Source organism: Panthera pardus, unplaced genomic scaffold (assembly GCF_024362965.1).
Source record: "Panthera pardus isolate Hobbes unplaced genomic scaffold, ASM2436296v1 HiC_scaffold_22, whole genome shotgun sequence".
NCBI classification, from domain to species: Eukaryota; Metazoa; Chordata; class Mammalia; order Carnivora; family Felidae; genus Panthera; species Panthera pardus.
This window is the reverse complement of record NW_026526788.1, coordinates 55,581,901-55,599,395: the sequence shown is the minus strand read 5'-3', so window position 1 is coordinate 55,599,395 and position 17,495 is coordinate 55,581,901. Positions and strand designations below refer to the sequence as shown.

The 17,495-nt window shown below is 54.3% G+C and overlaps 1 protein-coding gene across 1 annotated transcript in view; it reads left to right on the top strand.

Moving 5' to 3' along the window:
- Nucleotides 1-17,495, top strand: part of SLIT1 (slit guidance ligand 1) — a 170,467-nt gene that overhangs the window by 106,397 nt on the left and 46,575 nt on the right. The window contains exons 5-11 of the mRNA XM_053909786.1: nt 9,968-10,039; nt 11,535-11,606; nt 12,211-12,282; nt 12,764-12,927; nt 14,450-14,597; nt 15,022-15,093; nt 15,612-15,683. Of these exons, the coding sequence (XP_053765761.1) occupies nt 9,968-10,039; nt 11,535-11,606; nt 12,211-12,282; nt 12,764-12,927; nt 14,450-14,597; nt 15,022-15,093; nt 15,612-15,683 (672 nt within the window). The remainder of the gene's footprint in view (nt 1-9,967; nt 10,040-11,534; nt 11,607-12,210; nt 12,283-12,763; nt 12,928-14,449; nt 14,598-15,021; nt 15,094-15,611; nt 15,684-17,495) is intronic.

Sequence of the window (17,495 nt, the reverse complement as noted above, 5' to 3'; positions counted from 1 at the left end):
GTCAGGTCTGGGAGTCTCTGAAGTTGTTGGTTCTAACAACCTGTAGGTGTCCAGGATAAGATCAGTAGAACAGCAGGCACTTCCTTGGGGGTCCAGTGTGTGGTGGTTGAGTATAGGGAAGGTCTTGCCCTGGTACCCAGATTAAAAGAGGCCTGCATTCCCCCCACCTATTCCCCCCACCCCCTCTACCCTATGGCCATTACTGTGTTCTTGCCATGGTAGCTGAGACCTGTGCCTACTGGTTCTGTTTCTTGTCCCCCCCCCCCCCCACTCCCCCACCCTCAAGCTGTTCCCTCTTGAATGGGACTCCAGCCTCTCAGCAGCTTTTCCTTGGAAGGGCTCTGAGGTTGCTTTGGGGGGTGTGTGCCTCTCATCTGATATCTCTGTTGTGGGAATCGAGTACAGTGATGTTTAGTAGCTGCATAACAAACAGCCCGGTTTGAGGAGGAAATGTTACCCAGGCTGGTTTTATGGTGCAGCCATCCAGGGCTGCTTAATGTCTCTTCCTAATGAGGTTTCTGCAACATTAACTCTGCAGGGCTGGAGGGGGGGAGGGGGGGCAGCCGCAGGAGGGTGTGTGGCTTCAGGGCATTATGGTGGGCAGAGGAGGGAGGGCATCGCTCCAGCTGACAGCATCTGACATGCCCTGTCCGGACCAGCCCGTGTCTCCTGCAAAGCTCAAACCCTGCCATCCATGGTGTCAGCCTTTAAAACCACCTACAGGAGTTTGGATGTCAGGAGTTCCCTGAGAAAAGCCTGGGTATATGCAATGCTTTTTGAACTCTCAGGAGCTCACAGAGCATGTGTGAGCTTTAATTCTATGAATCTTATAACCACCTTAGGACGGGAAGAGGAGGTGAGGGAGAGGGGACAGAGCTGGATCGCCCAGCAAGAATTACTAGGGGTTTGGAGCCTTACCAGCAGTACCTTGATTGTCACCGACTGTGCACCAGATACTCTTCTGGATACTTTCACATACTTTTATTTACTCTTCTTACAAGCTCATGTTCCAGATGAGGAAACTGAGGTGCAAAGAGGTTTACTTTTCAACCCAGGTTTGCTGGCTCTCCTCCCAGAGTGGCTACTGTGTGGCCAGCTCCTCACTGTCACTGAGGCCTCCTCTGGGGATCCTGGCTTCTCTGCTGGCCCCGCCATTGGCTGGCTTGATTCTGCTGATCAGGAGAGCAGAGGAGAGGGGGTCAGGAGGGCATAAGGATTAGCAAGGGGAACTGGCCACTTAGAGGGCAGTTGAGGAGCAGGCAAAGACAGCTCCCTCAGTCTTTCCTTTGTTCTGACAACATGGGGGGGGGGGTAGGGGAGGTTGGCCCAGGTCAGAGGAAACTAGCATGCCCCACCCCACTAGAGTGCCCCTTGGCATTACACTCTGGTCACTTCTGCACTGTCCTCTTTCCTTCTGTCAAAACTTGACTCCTGGAGTTGACGAAACAAGTTCATCCACATCAAGATCAGCCCCTGATAAACACAGATTGTGTCTCCTGGGAGTGCCTGAGATTTATGAGCAGACAAAGCCCTGATCCCTACATTGAGGTCGGAGCCTGAGGCAGCATGGTTCAGGTCCTTGCCACCAAATGCCTTTAAAGAACCCCCCTTGAAGATCACCAAGAGGCAGGGCACACACACGCAGCCCACCCACAAGGTGAATCTGGGGCACCTGAATGTTGTCCATGGGCTTGGGAGAGCAAACAGAGAGGGGTAATTGCAGAACTAATTTCCCTCCCAGGTGGGAGGGGTAGAGGTTGAGGCAAGATTGAAGGACAGGCAGAGACAAGAGAGGGATGGTCCTTCCAGATCCCAGCAGCACCTCAGAGCGAGGTGGGCACCGGGTATCCCACCCAGGAGGCACTGCCAACCTCTTCCCTGAGGGCGCCTCCTGCAGTGGGGACCTGGGGTGCAGAGTCTCCCTGGAGCAGTGACCCCTGGCCTCCTTGCAGTCTCACGCGCTGATTACTACCACAGCCTGGTTCTCAGCAAAGCCCTCAGACAATATCCCTCCCTCCCCCCCCCCACCCCCCGCCCACCCCCAAGGAATTGGAGCTGGTGCCTCCGCCCCTTCATTGAAATGCTGGCTGGGAGCAGGGAACACAACCCCATTTAGCCCTAGTGGGGGACAGGCAAACATTTTAAACTCCACTCAGTCGGATGCGGGGCTTCTCAAACTTTAATATGCATATGAATCAACTGGGTGTCTTGCTAAAATGCAGATTCTGATTCAGTAAGCGGGGCCAGAAAGTCCTCGCTTAGAACGAACTCCCGGGTGGCTCCACTATTGCCGGCCCAGGGGCCGGAGGCATGGGTGCTGGGTCACCCACTGTGGGATGGGGGGGGGGGGTACTCCCTAATAGCAGCGGCGTGAGCCACCCCACCCCCATGCTGGGCCGCCACACACTGTGACTGAACCCTCCTGACCTCGACCTCTCTGGGAGGGCAGTGTTGTTGGAAGGGGAGACTGAGGAGCTGGGGAACCAACTGCAGGTCTTGACCCAGGTCACCAAGCGGGCTGGGGGCAGAGCTGGCCTCCAGTCTCAGCGCCCTGATTCCCACTCCTGGATCTTCCAGCCCTGACCGCCCATCCCCACCCCCACCCCAGCCCTCCCTACAGGCCCCGCAAGGACCATTATAAAGTTCAAGTGGCAGCCTCAGTGCAGCCCCACAAGCCCGCGATCATTCCCACCTCATGGACGAGGAGGCTCCAGGGTCCCCATGGTGGGTTCGTGGCCAGTTTTGCTCCTGGGCCTGAGTCCTTATCGGACAGTCTCACAACAAGAAAGATCGGGTGAGGGGGCCTGAAACAGGACGCCCTAGTTCCCTCCCACTAGGCCCAGGCTCAGGATAACCAGTCAGGCTGCTAGCGCAAGGGGACAGGCCAGACTGCCCGGAGCCTCCCTCCGTGTGGCCTGAGAGGCAGACAGAGCAGGCCCTGTTGGGGCCCGCGGTGGGGTTGGTGAGCTGGTGGCAGGAACCCGGAGCCGAGTCTGGCCTGGGCTGGTGCCCAGCAGTCCCCGGCTGGGCCCCCCGCTGATCCCCTCAGAGGCCAGTCTGCCAGCAGGGTCCAATCTGGTTAGAGCGTGAAGGGGGATTAGCAGCAGGAACATGGGGTCCCGACCTCGCCTTCCCAGGCCCTGCTTCCCCCAGCCCTGGCAGAGGCTGCAGGAGCAGGAGCCCCTGGGATTGTGCCCAAGTCAGGGCGTGGGCCTGGCCGCCCCCTTCTTTTCATGGAAAGGGGCCTGGCTGGGGTCTTCGGGGGGGGGGGGGGGGGGTGTTCCCAGACCTGGGGGCTGCTGCAGTTGGCAGCGGCTTGCCTCTCAGGGCCCTTGATCTTGGGTGGTGGGGTTCAGACCGTGAGGATCTTTGCCTCAGGGACCCTTAACTGGAGCTCCCCGGGGTGGACTCTTAGGGGCTCCAGCTCCCTCTCTTCCTTGTGGGGTCCCAGGAGAGTCGCCCTTGTCCAGCGCCACCCGAACCTCCATGCTCGTGCTGCTGGTGCCACCTCAGAACCGCGTGGACTGGTTCAGTTACAGAGGTTCCGTAAGGATGTGTGAGCGGAAAGGCAGGGTTGATGATAAAACAAGGCAACAAGGGCTTCGCCAGCGCTTCCCTCCCCTTTCAGAGCCTCATCTTGTAGGGCCTGCTGCTGCCCAGTTAGGCAGAGTGGGTACGGGGGTACCCAGTGCACGAGTGAGGGGCTCATGTCTCGCAAATACGAGGCAGAGCCAGCCCGTCCAGCTCCGAGCCCCTGGCCTCCCCTCTCTGCTGCACAGCCTGGCCTCACTCCTTGTTTTGGCCAGGAAAGCGCAGAGGGATTGGAGCAAAACAAAGCTGTGGACCCACATTAGTTCAATTCAGTTAAAAATTACCGAGTCCCCACAATGTGCTGGGTCTGGGATAGCAGAGGGGAGCAAGAGAGACAGTACTATGTTTTGTTTTTGTTTTTGTTAAGAATCAGGAACATGTCTGTATTTATTTTTAAGGTTTATTTATTTATTTTTGAGAGAGAGAGAGAGAGAGAGAGAGAGAGAGAGAGTGAGTGAGAGAGAGAAGACAGAGAGCCCCAAGCAGGGTCTGAGTTACCAGCACAGAACCCAATGCAGGGCTCAAACTCACAAACTGCGAGATCATGATCTGAGCTAAAACCAAGGGTCAGATGCTGAACTGACTGAGCCACCCAAGCACCCTTAAAGGAGACTCAAGTATGGTCTGGGAAAAAAAGAGAGAGAGAGGGAGAGAGAGAGATTATGGTCTGGAGGGGGAGATGGATGTTAACCAAAAATTAGTACTAATTACATTCAGTATAGCAATATTTCATTATAAACCTGAATTGGTGCCAGGAAGGAAAAGCATGGGGTCCTGAGAACCTGAAGCAGAAGGAACAGTCAGGGGAAGTGTCTGTAGACTGAGATGTGAAGGACAAATAGGCGTTTACTGGGTGAAGACTAGAGGAAGAATATCCTGGGCAGCAGTTATAGCAAGTGTAAAGGTCCTGTGGCAGGAGGGATCTGAAGAACTGAAGGTACGGCAGCATAAGTGGAGTGATAGGCAGGACTGAGAACATACAGTGCCTGTCACATCAGGTCCTGCAAAGTAGGTGCCACTTCTCATGCCCAATTTTGCATATGAGAAAACAGGCCAGAAAGTTTAAGTGACTTGCCCAAGGCCACATGATTTAAGTGGGCAAGCCAGGGTTTATTGAACCCATCTCTATTATGACACTCTGCTGTGGGCTTTCTCTTCTACACGCTGGCCTCTCAGTGTGTCCTTCCTGGACCAGCAGCATCTGTATTCCTGGGGAGCTTGTCAAGGTCCGAGACCTCATCCTCACCCTTAGAATTTGTCCCCGGGCCTGTATTTATCTCCCCAGTCTGTCCCTCGTCTGGCTGCTGCATCCTTATTCTGGGAATCTGCTTTTCACTGTCCTGCCTGGGACTTCCTTCTGAGCCCCCATCTGCCCCATGGCTCTGTGCCCTCCGCTTCCCCTGGCCAGGGTCAGGCCACCAGGTGCTCCCAGTTTCGGTTTGTCTTCCCAGCTCCAGCACCTTCCCTCTTCCAGGATGGACTCTCTCAGTGTATCTCGTTTTGCCCTGACACACCCAGGCCACACTCACTTCAGGGCCTGTGACAAGGTCACCATAGGGTGGTGGTGCAAAAATGAAAGATGTGGGTGGTGCCTTTGGGACTGCATGACAACCTAGTGAAAATGGAGATGAGAAACATTACTTCACAGGGGTTTGGGAAAGACAAGACAATTGTTGACCAGATAGGAGGCCAACTGGGGCAAAAAAAAAAAAAAAAAAAGAATAACTTTGTTTGGGTTTCTGCAGTGGTGGAGAAGGCATCGCGTCCAGGGAAGTCTTCTTGTGCCCCCTAGCGAGCAAACTGGAAACTACAGTCAGAACCTTAGGAAAGAGACTGGCCAACTGTGTTTGAGGGAGAAAAGCCAGCTTTCTTAAATGTTGCTAAATGGAGGTACTAGGACAGAAGCTTAAACACATGAATTCCTCCTCTCCAAACCCGTGTGGTAGGTATTTTTATCTCCATTTTGCAAACAGGGACGGTGAAGCGGGCAGGTCCATAACTTCCGGGATCCCTGGCTAGGATGGTAGAAGCAGGAATTGAGTCTGGATCCTTCTCCTTGCACAGTTCAAGCTCTTTCCACCCCCTCCTGTGCTGCCAGCATCCTGCATTTTCCTCAGGCTTCCAAAGCTCACCCATTTTCCTCTGGGCTAGAGGCTGGCTTCTTCCCAGGTCTTAAGTTCAGTTTCCTTTCCTCATTTTAATAGCGTGGGCTGCTCCGTCCGGTGGGCTGGCCCTGGCTGGTTCCACACCCACCCCTGGACCCTTACCTCATGGATGGGCTCCTGATGTTAAATCTCCTGCCTGCCTGGGGGCAACATCTTTTCTCTGTAAGCTTTGGAGCCCCAGAGCATTGCCTAAAAGGCCGTTGGATCAGAGCCAACGTCTCCCCTCTCCCGTCTAACCTGTCGCCTCTGGCCTGCAAGGCTTTTTCCTGCAGACACATTTCCAGCACCTTCCACTCCAGGCAAACCTAACTTCTCCTGGGTTGCTCCAGGCTCTACTCCACCTCTTGCCTTTGCACATACTCTTTCTGCCCTTCTTTCTCCACTTAGCTCCTGCTGTGAGTCCTTATAGAATTGCATTTCCTGAACTGTACTTTGATACAATTATAAGACACACTTGAAACCCATTTATTATAAGGATCTAGTGTTATTGATTAGGCCACCCTGTCATTTTTCATAAAGATCCCTGGAGAATTCTTGTCTCATCTTAGTACCCCAAACAACTATACTCCTGAGAAACCGGTCCTCTTAAATTTATACACATATTGGGAATGCTGTTACCAGACCGGTTTCCCCCATGGACGTCAGCTCTCGGAAAGACTAGAGCTCACGCTTTGCCCTGGACCTGACATCGTGGGTGATATTGTGCTGCATTCTTGGTGCCCGCCATTGATTTTTCTTCTCTTTGCCCCACTTTTCACTCTTGCTCTCTTGCTGTTTTGTAAAGCCCTATAAGCAGCCTTAAAGCCTTTCTGGAACAAGGTTGGCTTAAATCAATAAACTGATCGATACAGATAAAAAACCTCCCTTGCAGGGTTGTGGAGAGGATTAAACGGAATAATGGATGTGAGTTGCTGGCCCAGAGTTCCCTCCCAGGCCTGGCTGAAGGGTGAGCTGCCAGCTGGGGCCAACAGGACTGTCCTGCTGGAGGTCCACGCCTCCTGTGCGCCCTCTTGTCTTCCTGAGTCTGTAGAAGTCTCCAGGCCGCTGCCCCTCCCTGCTCTTGTCTTGCCCTCACAGTTTCTGTAGGTGGCTGGGTGGTCCCGGCGTGGGGTCTTGAATGAGATTGCACTCGCGATGTTGGCTGGGGCTGTGTCTTAGTCTGTTTGGGCTACTGTACCAGAAACACCATAGGTTGGGTCGTTTATAAACAAGAAATATTTATTTCTCACAGTGCGAGACGTTGGGGAGTGCAGGAGCATGGTGCCAGCAGACTGGTGTCGGGTGAGGCCCCATGTCCTGGCTCACAGACTTCGGGGCTCACAGCTGTGTCCTCCCGCGGCAGGAGGGAGCTCCCTCAGACCTCCTTTATGGGGCCTTTCATCACACTCACCAGGGCTCCACCTTCATGACCTAAGCACTCCCGAAGGCCCCACTTCCTAACACCGGCACATTGGGCGGTGGGATTTCAGTGTCTGAATCCTGAGGGCAGCGTGTGGACCATAGCCAGCTGCAGAGTCGGGAAGTGACTGAGGCCGGAGAATCTGTTTCCTTGATGACTGACTGACGTTGCTGGCAGCCGGTGCTGGCTATTGGCAGGAGGCCTCAGTTCCTCCCCATGTGGGACTCTCCGGAGAGCTGCTTGAGTGTCCTTGACGTGGTGGCTGGCTTCTCCCAGAGAGAGTGATGAGAGAGAAGTCGTGTGACTGTGACCCCCTGAGCGCTGGCAGTCTTTTGTTTACTTGTGTGGCCTGTACATCCCTTGCTCCCAATTCTTTTGTTTACTATGCTGCCCGGTGTCAGCGTCTACCTAAGAAGAGGTAGAGATCAAGGTCACAGGGTGTATCACCTGCACTCTATTATGTGCAGCAATTACTTGCATAAGAGGAACTGGGCAGGGGACAGAGCTATGTAGGCAAGGAAGAGGTGATAATAGGATTAGGCAGATGGGTAAAGGCTGAAGTGCTCCCCTCTCCTCTCAAGATGGAGGGGCCGGGGGGAATTGCCGAGAAAGGGGAAAGTGGGGCGGGTAGCATGGATGGGGAGGCCAGGGGCGGTTCTGGGGCAGCTTAAGTCAGTGGGGCACAGAGAATGTCTCCAGGAACACAGACAGACTGAACGGGGGCCAGAGATGCGCACTGACAACTGAGATCAAAGACTCTGGGAAGAGGGAAGACTGGCACGTGGGGTGGGGGAAGGAGAGGAAGGTGGACCCAAGCGTCACCCCAGACCCACTGCCACCTGCCGGCAGGTGGATGTGGACGAAACAACTGCTGCATGGAGGGATGGAGACAGCCAGTTATGGTGAAGCGGAGCACAAGCTGTGATGGGGGATTGTATGCAGTTTTGGAGGAGAGAAGTGTCTGTGCCACAGGCTTGAGATGCCTTCCTTCAAGGGGAGAGAGAACAGGGAATGGGAGGTGTTGATGGCAATGAAGCCCCTCCAGAGCACAGATGCCTGGGGCCAGTTAGGGGGCTGGGGGGCAGGAGAGGCTGGGGTTTGGAGGGGAGGGAGCTCACACTCTGTGCAGGGGGACAGGGTTGGTGGGGACAGTCCTTGCCAGGCTCATATCCACACTTTGCACACAAGGACACTGCAACTCAGGCAGTAAAGGGGCTGACTGACAGATACACAGCCAGGGAGCTGGGATCTGAAGGGCCCATGCATTCTACCGTCACGCTTCTGTTTACTGTCTCAGCAGGAAAACCCAGATGGAGTGGTGGTGGCCCTCATAGTCCAGGGACTGTGTGCTGGGGGGGCTGGCAGTGAACCATAAGGGCTGTGGGGTGAATGGCTGAAAGGAAGGATATGGTCAAAGCCCTGTGGGGCTGGCCCAGAGGGGGCTGGGGGTCTGTGGAGCTGTCTAGCACTGGATCCCATGTTGTGGACCCTGAGGGCACATCTGATGCAGGCCTCTCCTGTAAACCACCTGGGTCCCCATCCTGGTTTAACCTTGGGCAGATTGCTTCACTTCTTGGAGCTCAGGCCCCTCCTCTGCAAAATAGGGGAGGACATCCATTCCCCCACTTCCAGTGCCTGCTCCTAGGGCAGCTGTGTGAGGGGTGGCTCCGGGAGGGACCTTGACTGCCTGGGCTCAGATTCTGGAGCCATCACTCACCAGCTGTGTTCCCTTGAATTTTTCAAAGCCTCCTTTTTATCTTTTGGAAAAGGGGGATGGTAATAGTATTTTCCCCGTGGTTAGTGCAAGGTCAAGTGGGTTCCTGTATGTGACATGTTAGGCTATGCTGGCCTGGGGGACATGCTTGGAACACAGTGGCTGTTGATGCCACTGCAGTGGTGAGGGAAAAACTGCCCTGCAAAGGCAGTAGTAAGGATGTTGTAAAAGTCTTTGGTAAGGATGCTGAGAGAGGAAGGGAGAGGCTGGTGGACAGGTGCCAGAGGCCCTATCTGCCAGCAGAGCCGGAGGAAGTGTCCAGAAGCTGGTCTGGGAACTTGCAGAGGCTGGGGATTTGCAGAGTCCCTGCAAGTCCGCCTCCCTCCATCAGGGCATTAATAATGGGGAAACGGCAAAGTCCTTGGTGACCTCTGCCATCCAAGTTGCAGGGCAGGGATGCAGCACTGTGGCCCCCAGCCAGTACGAGAAGCAGGTTCAAGGGCCAGACTCCGGTGTGGGTTCAGGCTCTTAGAGTCGGCTCTGCTGATGGCAGGCTCTGAGCACAGGATCTGGAGTCAGACCTGGCCTGGATTTCGTGACCTGAATCTGCCACATGCTGGCTGGGTTACCAGTGGTGCCTTCCTCCCGAGCCTTGTTCCTCCTCAGCAAAACAGAGAGTGAGTCGTGCGTACCACAGGCCCCAGGGTGGCGGTGGGCTTATTAAGAACCCCTCTTGGCTTGCTCCTTTACAGCCCTGGCTGATGCCGTGGGGGCTGAGCTGACTTCCCTGGGATCTGGCAGAGGAGTAGGTCACGGCCGCCCCAAGCTTGTCTCTCCAGCTGCAACCCCCTCCCTGCAGAGACAGGAGGCGATTGGGGGCAAAGCTCCCTCCAGGGCAGGGAGCCTCTCTCCAGCTCTGTCATTCATTCATTCATTCATTCATTCATTCATTTATTCATTCAACAAACACTTGCCTTACTGAGCACTGTCTTGGGTGCTGGAGCACTCTCTGGCCATCCTGACCTCCCTGACTCATCAGGGCACTCTGGAGAAGTCTCCTCTGATCGTGTTTTTCTCCCTCTGGCTTTATCCTCTCAGGGACCTGAGTGAGAACACCATCCAGGCCATCCCCAGGAAAGCCTTTCGTGGAGCTACAGACCTCAAAAATTTGTGAGTCCAGGCCTGGGAGGGACAAGGGTGGAGGGGCTGGAGGGCCACCCCTGCAGCATCCTGTGCATCTCCCCTAGCCCTGTGGTCCAGGCAGACAAGGAGCTGGTGTGGGCTCTGAGATGACTGACGGTCTTCTGGAACAATCTGGGGTCGAAGGAAACAGGCAGCCTTTGGGGACTGGGTAGAAGGGAGTGTCATGGACTGTGGGTGCTTAGGTGAGGTCCATTTAAATGGCACAGCCTCTATGCTCTTGCCCTTCAGCAGATTGAGAGAGCTGGGTTTGAATCTTCTCTTCCAGGTACATATTGTGTAAGTGGTTGCAGGTCAGTTAACTTCTCCCATGTACCTCACAGGCTTATTCTGAAGTTTAGACGAGGCATGGAAATAAATACACTCTGTCCAGTGCTATTTAAATGTAATGGTTTAGGGGCACCTGGGTGGCTCAGTCGGTTCAATGTCCAACTCTTGATTTCGGCGCAGGTCATGATCTCACGGTTTGTGGGTTCAAGCCCCACGTTGGGCTCTTTGCTGACCGTGCAGATCCTGCTTGGGATTCTGTCTCTGTCCCCCTCTCTCTGCCCCTCTCCTGCTTGAACTCTCTCACAAAATAAATAAATACACTGAAGAAAAAAAAAAAAAAAAAGAAAAGCTTAAAAACAAATAAATGTGACGGTTTATTCCTACTACTCAAATTTGTTCTGGTCCAGGCGTCCCACCTCCCTGAGCTCGGTGCCCGGCCTGTGTCTTGCTCCCTGACCCCATGTTTGTAGTAGACAGCGGAGCATGGCATTCTTTCCCAGGGGACCCAAGTCACAGCTCCGGTTTATTCCAAAGGCAGCATTCCAGGTGGCCACGGCTAGTCGGCCTCGCTTGGCACTCAGGGTGAAATCTGTTTGCCAGCGCTGGCTGCCGTTGCTCCAGGGAGAGGCTGTCTCATTTTCTAGCTGCCAGCACCCTCTAGGTGGTCTCCACGGCGGGGGCACAGACGCCTGCTCCCCCAGAGCCTATGCCGACTTAGGTGAAGGAATACAATACAACTTTTATGTAGATGTGTTGTTTTAACTGAATCAGAAAGAATTGAAACTTTTATAAGTACGGTAAAACCTGGGTTTGTGACAAATGCATTCGGGAAACGTGCTTGTAATCCAAAGCGCTTGGACATCAGAGCGAATTTCAAGAACTGTCGGTCAGCTGCGATCACATGGCGTTAGCCGTCACGTACTGCTTGTATTGCAAGACATCGCTCGTTTGCCAAATCACAATTGACCAGAAATGTTTGCTCGTCTTGCGGAACACTCGCAAAACAAGTTACTCGCAATCCAAGGTTTTACTGTAGTTGCTATTTGGATGAACGCACGTGTACTGAATGAGTGGGGCCAGGCCTCTCTTTTTTTTGTTTTTTTGTTTAACTAATGAGTGTTTGATCAAAACACATGGACAGACACCCCTGCTCTAGGCAACATGCATTCCGGTACAACTTTCCTTTGCTCCACAGACAGCTGGACAAGAACCAGATTAGCTGCATCGAGGAAGGGGCCTTCCGGGCTCTGCGGGGGCTGGAGGTGCTGTAAGTAGAACGTGGGAAGGGCAGCAGAGGCCTCAGAGCCTTGCTAATGCGGGAGTGGAGGCCCAGGCAGCTGGAGCTGGGCCAGGAGCAGCACAGGAGGTGTCCCGGGACACCCCGGGGGGGCAGTGCTAGGCCCAGGGCAGAGGCCATGCTCTCTGCTGCCCTAGACCCGCCACCCAGGATGGGGGTGGGGCACATGCTCACAGCATCGTACCTGTGGCGGGTGACCCAGGCTTACCCTGCTCACATGGACCCCAGGGAAGTGTCTGTGTCTTCCAGGACTTTCTGACACATGAAGCAGGAATGACTCCCTGTCTCCCTCTATGAAACCCCACCCTGGGGGTTTCAAACTGGCTTAAGCCTGTGGGCAGCTTTTCCCTCTCCCTGGAGTCCGTGGCTGCTGCCTGTTAGCCTCTGGCCCACTCTGGGCTATCCCTGAGGGTGGCTCCGTGTCACAAGCTCTTTGGCGGGCAAAGCCTCCGGGGTCCAGCCCGTGGATCTGGGTGTGAGAGTCTGTGTGCTTGTCAGAGAGCAGTCCTGTCCCTCCTTCGCACATAACTTCCTGCTGCATAGATGCCGACTGACTCTGCTTTCCCCTGGTCAGGACCCTGAACAACAACAACATCACCACCATCCCCGTGTCCAGCTTCAACCACATGCCCAAGCTGCGGACCTTGTGAGTCAGCTCGGGGGGAGCCTAGAGCCCTGCGGGCGAGCACAGGCTGGGGCCCCGGGTGGTGGGGAAGCGGGCAAAGGCTTCCACAGGTAGGAGAAAGGGCTCCTTCTCTGCATTCTCAGTGGTCATCCCAGGCTGGGAGTGTCAGAGCCATCCCAGGCTGGGAGGGAAGTGAGCTAAAATGGAAGGATGTTGAATGTCTTATATTTGGTTTCAACTTGGAGAACAAGTGCTTTGTTTTTGTGCTTGAGAATGAGGTATGTGATTCTGGGCAGTGGGTCTGTGTGAGCTCAGTGAGATGAATTGTTGGCTGGTCACACTGCAGCCAGCAGCTGCCCCTGAGAGAGCTGGGGGGCGGGGAGGGGCAGCGGCCAGAGGAGGTATCCCCCCGCTGCAGGTAATCCCCATCGGTGTTCCTGCTGTTCGGCTGGGGGCTGGGGGCCCAGGGAGGTGGGTTGTGAGCTGCCCTGTCTCTCTGTAGCCGCCTGCACTCCAACCACCTGTTCTGTGACTGCCACCTGGCCTGGCTCTCCCAGTGGCTGAGGCAGCGGCCAACCATCGGGCTCTTCACCCAGTGCTCAGGCCCCGCCAGCCTGCGTGGCCTCAATGTAGCCGAGGTCCAGAAGAGTGAGTTCAGCTGTTCAGGTGGGTGCAGGCCTTTGACTGCCCATCACCTGTCTCCCGTTACCCCCACATCTCATTCCCTCCTATTACCTCCTGTCACCACACACTAACATCTGGCCCACCCATGACCTCTCTTTGCTCATCACTTCCTTTTTCTTTTTTTAAATTTTTTTTTCAATGTTTTTTATTTATTTTTGGGACAGAGAGAGACAGAGCATGAACGGGGGAGGGGCAGAGAGAGAGGGAGACACAGAATCGGAAACAGGCTCCAGGCTCCGAGCCATCAGCCCAGAGCCCGACGCGGGGCTCGAACTCACGGACCGCGAGATCGTGACCTGGCTGAAGTCGGACGCTTAACCGACTGCGCCACCCAGGCGCCCCCATCACTTCCTTTTTCTACTCATCACCTACTGTCCTTATCCACCACTGCCTGGACCACTCACATCTCTGGTCCTTACCCATTATCTCCTATTCCCATCCATCCCTCCTGCCCCCACCCATCTCCCCCTCCTGCCCCATCCCTTATCTCCTGTTCTCACCCATCACAAAAACATCATGTCCAAGAATATTCAAGACAGCTTCTTTTCATAATAGCCCAGAGTTGGAGACAACCCAAATGTCCACCAGCAAGAGAATGGATTAACTAATTATGATATATCCATGTAATAGAATACTGCTCAGCAGTGACAAGGAACAAACCATGGATACGCACAACCACATGGGCAAATCTCACAGATTTTATATTGAGCGAAAGAAGCCGGACACAAAGAGGACCTGCTCTCTGATTTCATTTATGTCAAGTCCACAAATAAGCAGAACAGATCTTTGGAGACAGGTCTCAGAATAGTGGTAACTTGGACAAGGGGCATGGGGAACCCTTCTTAGATGACAGAAATGTTCTATGTCTGGGGACGGCTCTGTGGGTGTATCCATAAGTAGAAATTCAGCCGGATCTCCACTTAAGATGATGCACTTTAAATGTCGTACTTCAATTTAGAAAATTTATACCAGTCAGTAGGCTTTATCCTGGTTTTACCACCTATCAGCTGTGTGATTTTCCACAAACTAATACCTATCAAGGGCTCAGTTTTCCCACCTGTAAAATGGCCACAATAACATCGCACTCCTCATGGGTTCAGCAGTAGCATTAAATGAGTTACCACGCGTGTTAACATCGTTGCATGTGGCACAGAGCGAGTGCCCCATGGACATAGTCCTTGTCATTCTCTGGTGACCAATGAGGAGACTCAAAGTGTTGAGTGACGTGGACTAGAACCTGGAGCTTCGGAATTTAGGCCAGGATTTCCTAGCACGTGAATCACACTCTCATGCAGCGCGGTTAGATCCAGATTCAAGTTCAGCAAACATCTAGCAAGTACCTGCCATGTGCCAGGCACCCACAGAGTCACATGGTAGTCCCTGGTGATCTCCTCTGGTTCATCCTCAGTCAGAAAGACACATGTGCTCTGTATAATAATGCTGTATCTGGGGTGGGAGGTGTTGACATGGGACACCCCCAGATCACAGCCCACTGCTTCCTCAGGCCAAGGAGAAGCGGGCCGAGTGCCTTCCTGCACCCTGTCCTCCGGCTCCTGCCCGGCCATGTGCACCTGCAGCAATGGCATTGTGGACTGTCGTGGCAAAGGCCTCACCGCCATCCCCGCCAACCTGCCTGAGAGCATGACAGAGATGTGAGTACAGGGCAGGGAGGGTGCTGGGGCACAGGTGCTCGGGCCGGCCCGGCTCTGGCAGTCCAGGGAGGAGAGGGAGCAGGGCTCTACTGCAGGGCTTGCCTGAGGCCCCTCTGTACAAATGGAGGAGATACAGTTAGCCTCAGGGGTGACTCTCTGTGGTCCATTGTCCAGCCCAGCTGAGTCCACTGCAGTCGGTTTCTTAGTATTAGCCTGATTTATGGGCCCCTTGCAGCCACCAAAGCCTGAGATAATGGGCTCCAATACAGCAGTGTACCTTTCCCCTGTTTGTGCCAGCCCATCTACTCCAGACGGAGGATGGGAACAAGGGCAAAGGGCCCTGTTTGGGCAGGTGATCCCAGCAGGCAACAGTCAGGACTGGGGTAACCTGACCCTGGGCTTCCTCTGTGTTCTCTCTCTGCAGCCGCCTGGAGCTCAATGGGATCAAGTCCATCCCTCCCGGAGCCTTCTCTCCCTACAGAAAACTGCGGAGGATGTGAGCACCTCGCACTGCTTCCTGGGGGTCAGCTTGGGGCAGGAGGAAAAGCCTGGAGCAGGCAGCCACAGACACGGGGCAGGTCTTGACTCTACCTGCCCAGGTCATCTGTGACATGTGGATGGTGGTGCTGTGACCCCGTCATAGGGTTATCATGAGGCCTAAATGGGGTGTTGAGCCTGAGTCTGGCACATGACCAGAGCTGACTGTCACCCTCCTATTTCAGCAGGGGCACTACTAGGACATGAGAGGCGGTGTAGGGGAAACTGGGATGCGGGGTAAAGCTTTATCAAGAAAGGAGACCAAGGCTGGACTTCCTGGCCTGAGCATGACTCTCTCACGGCATGGGGAAATAGTGGCCGGGGCATTTCAGGTGGATGGGAGAACTGGCCCCTCATTTTCCTAATGTCAAAGAAATGTCTGCCCTCCCATGGCATCTGGGAGGAGGGGCCAAGCGGGAGGAGGGGCTTGGTGGCCACCGCGGGATTCAGCCATCTTCCCTCCTGCGCACTTTGCAGAGACCTGAGCAACAACCAGATTGCAGAGATCGCTCCCGATGCCTTCCAGGGCCTCCGCTCCCTGAACTCGCTGTGAGTAGCAGTGCAAGTCTGCCAGGGTCCAGGGAGCCCCCCGCCCCTGTGCTGTGGCCACTCTGATGGGCCCTGGAAGGGGATGCTGTGCCCAGCTCCCCCTTCCTCTCTGGTGGACGCTCTGCAACTGGGAAGGGGTGGAGGGAATCCAGGGCTGAGTGCCTGGAAAAGCCAGGCAGAGCTGTTGCCCCTGGCAACTCTGATGCTCTTCCTGCCATGAAGGGGATTTTCCCAGCATCCTTTGCTACAGTCTTCTGATTTGGCCCAGGCTTCCTGTTGGCCCCCCCCTCCCCACAGAGGCCCAGCACTCTATGCTCCTAAACTTCCCCAGCTCACATGTAAGGGCAGCCACTCTCAGCTCCAGTTGTGACAACTGTCACACCTTGTATCTTTCCTCCCAAATGTGCTCTGATCCCAGGTTGCGGTGGGTGATGTGAAAAAAGCGTTTTCCTCCACTTCTGTCCATTTTCCTTCCCTGGAGGGTTTATTGTGTGTGGGGGGAAGGAGGGATGGGGGGGGTTAAGGTGGGGGGGGTCCATCAATCTACAAAATGTCATGCAGCTTCAAAAATGTTACTTCATCTCTCCTTTTCCCGGTGCCCTTGCTTGTACCCCAAGTTCACCAAGTCTCTTGCTGTCGGAGGTCTATGCGGAGAGTGCACTGTAGTTGGGCGAGTTCCCCATTGATAGGGGCCTTTTGTTACTCTTAAGAGTTAGTGTTTCTGCTTGTCCTTGGCAGCAATGGACACATGCCTTGTATAGATTAGGGGCCTGAGAAGTGAGATAGGATGGAACTCCCCCTTGGGGAGTGCGTGAGGCTGCCAGCTCAGTGCCTCTCTGTGAGCCTTATTCTCTTGGAGTAGAGTCTGAGCTAGTGGGTGGGACTGTTTGTGAATGGCACCCTGTAAGTTGTGCAGTATACAACCTACACGGCTGTACCTGACGGCCTGGTGATGAGTCTCTATCATTGGCTGAGGAGATCAGAATCTGGAGGTGACCTGCCAAAATGCAATAACATTTAAGTAGGTTCCTGTTGCTTGTGGGTACCTGGTCAAAGCCATCTCCCCACCATCTGGGAACTTTTGTGCTGATGTCGTGTTAACGGACCTCACTGATAGCATCCATCTTGGCAGACCCTGACCTTGTTTCCCTGCTTCAGCCCCTGTCCCCTCCACTCTGTTCTCCACCGAGCATATTGAGGGATCTTTCCAAATGCAAATCTGATCATGTCTCAGAGACTTCCTGGTGCTGGCTGGGTAAAATCCAAGCTATTATTCCATTTGTTTCCCCTGAGCCACACTGAACCCCCCCCCCCAGGGGGAGGGGCAACCTGGACCCCACCGTAGGGCCTTTGCTTATGCCTGATCCATCCTTCAGGAAGGATCTTGAAGCTGTGTATGAAGAGACCACATATACTGTTTTTACTCAGCCTGAACTGTTTACAGGGGTGGCTTATGGGGGCTGCTTGTGATATTGGGCAAGTTCCCAAGCCCCGTTGGTACTTCATCCTCTACCCCAACCCATTCTTGCCTGCATGGCTTTTTTGAACCTTTGCTTTTTTTTGTATCATACACCAGAATTCCTGCTCAACGCAGAGAACTCAGGTATGACACCCACTCGTACCCCACCGCCCAGATCTCAGCTCGGCTAAACTGATCTCTTTCTTTCTGGGGTGTTTTCTGTTGCTTGACGTCAGAGCTCATTCCACACGTGCCGTTTGGCCTTCCTGTTCTTTTTCCTATAATCCTCTGAAAATATGTTAATTATCCTGCTCATGGGATTTTCTCCTCCTTGAACCTTTTAGATCCAGGGC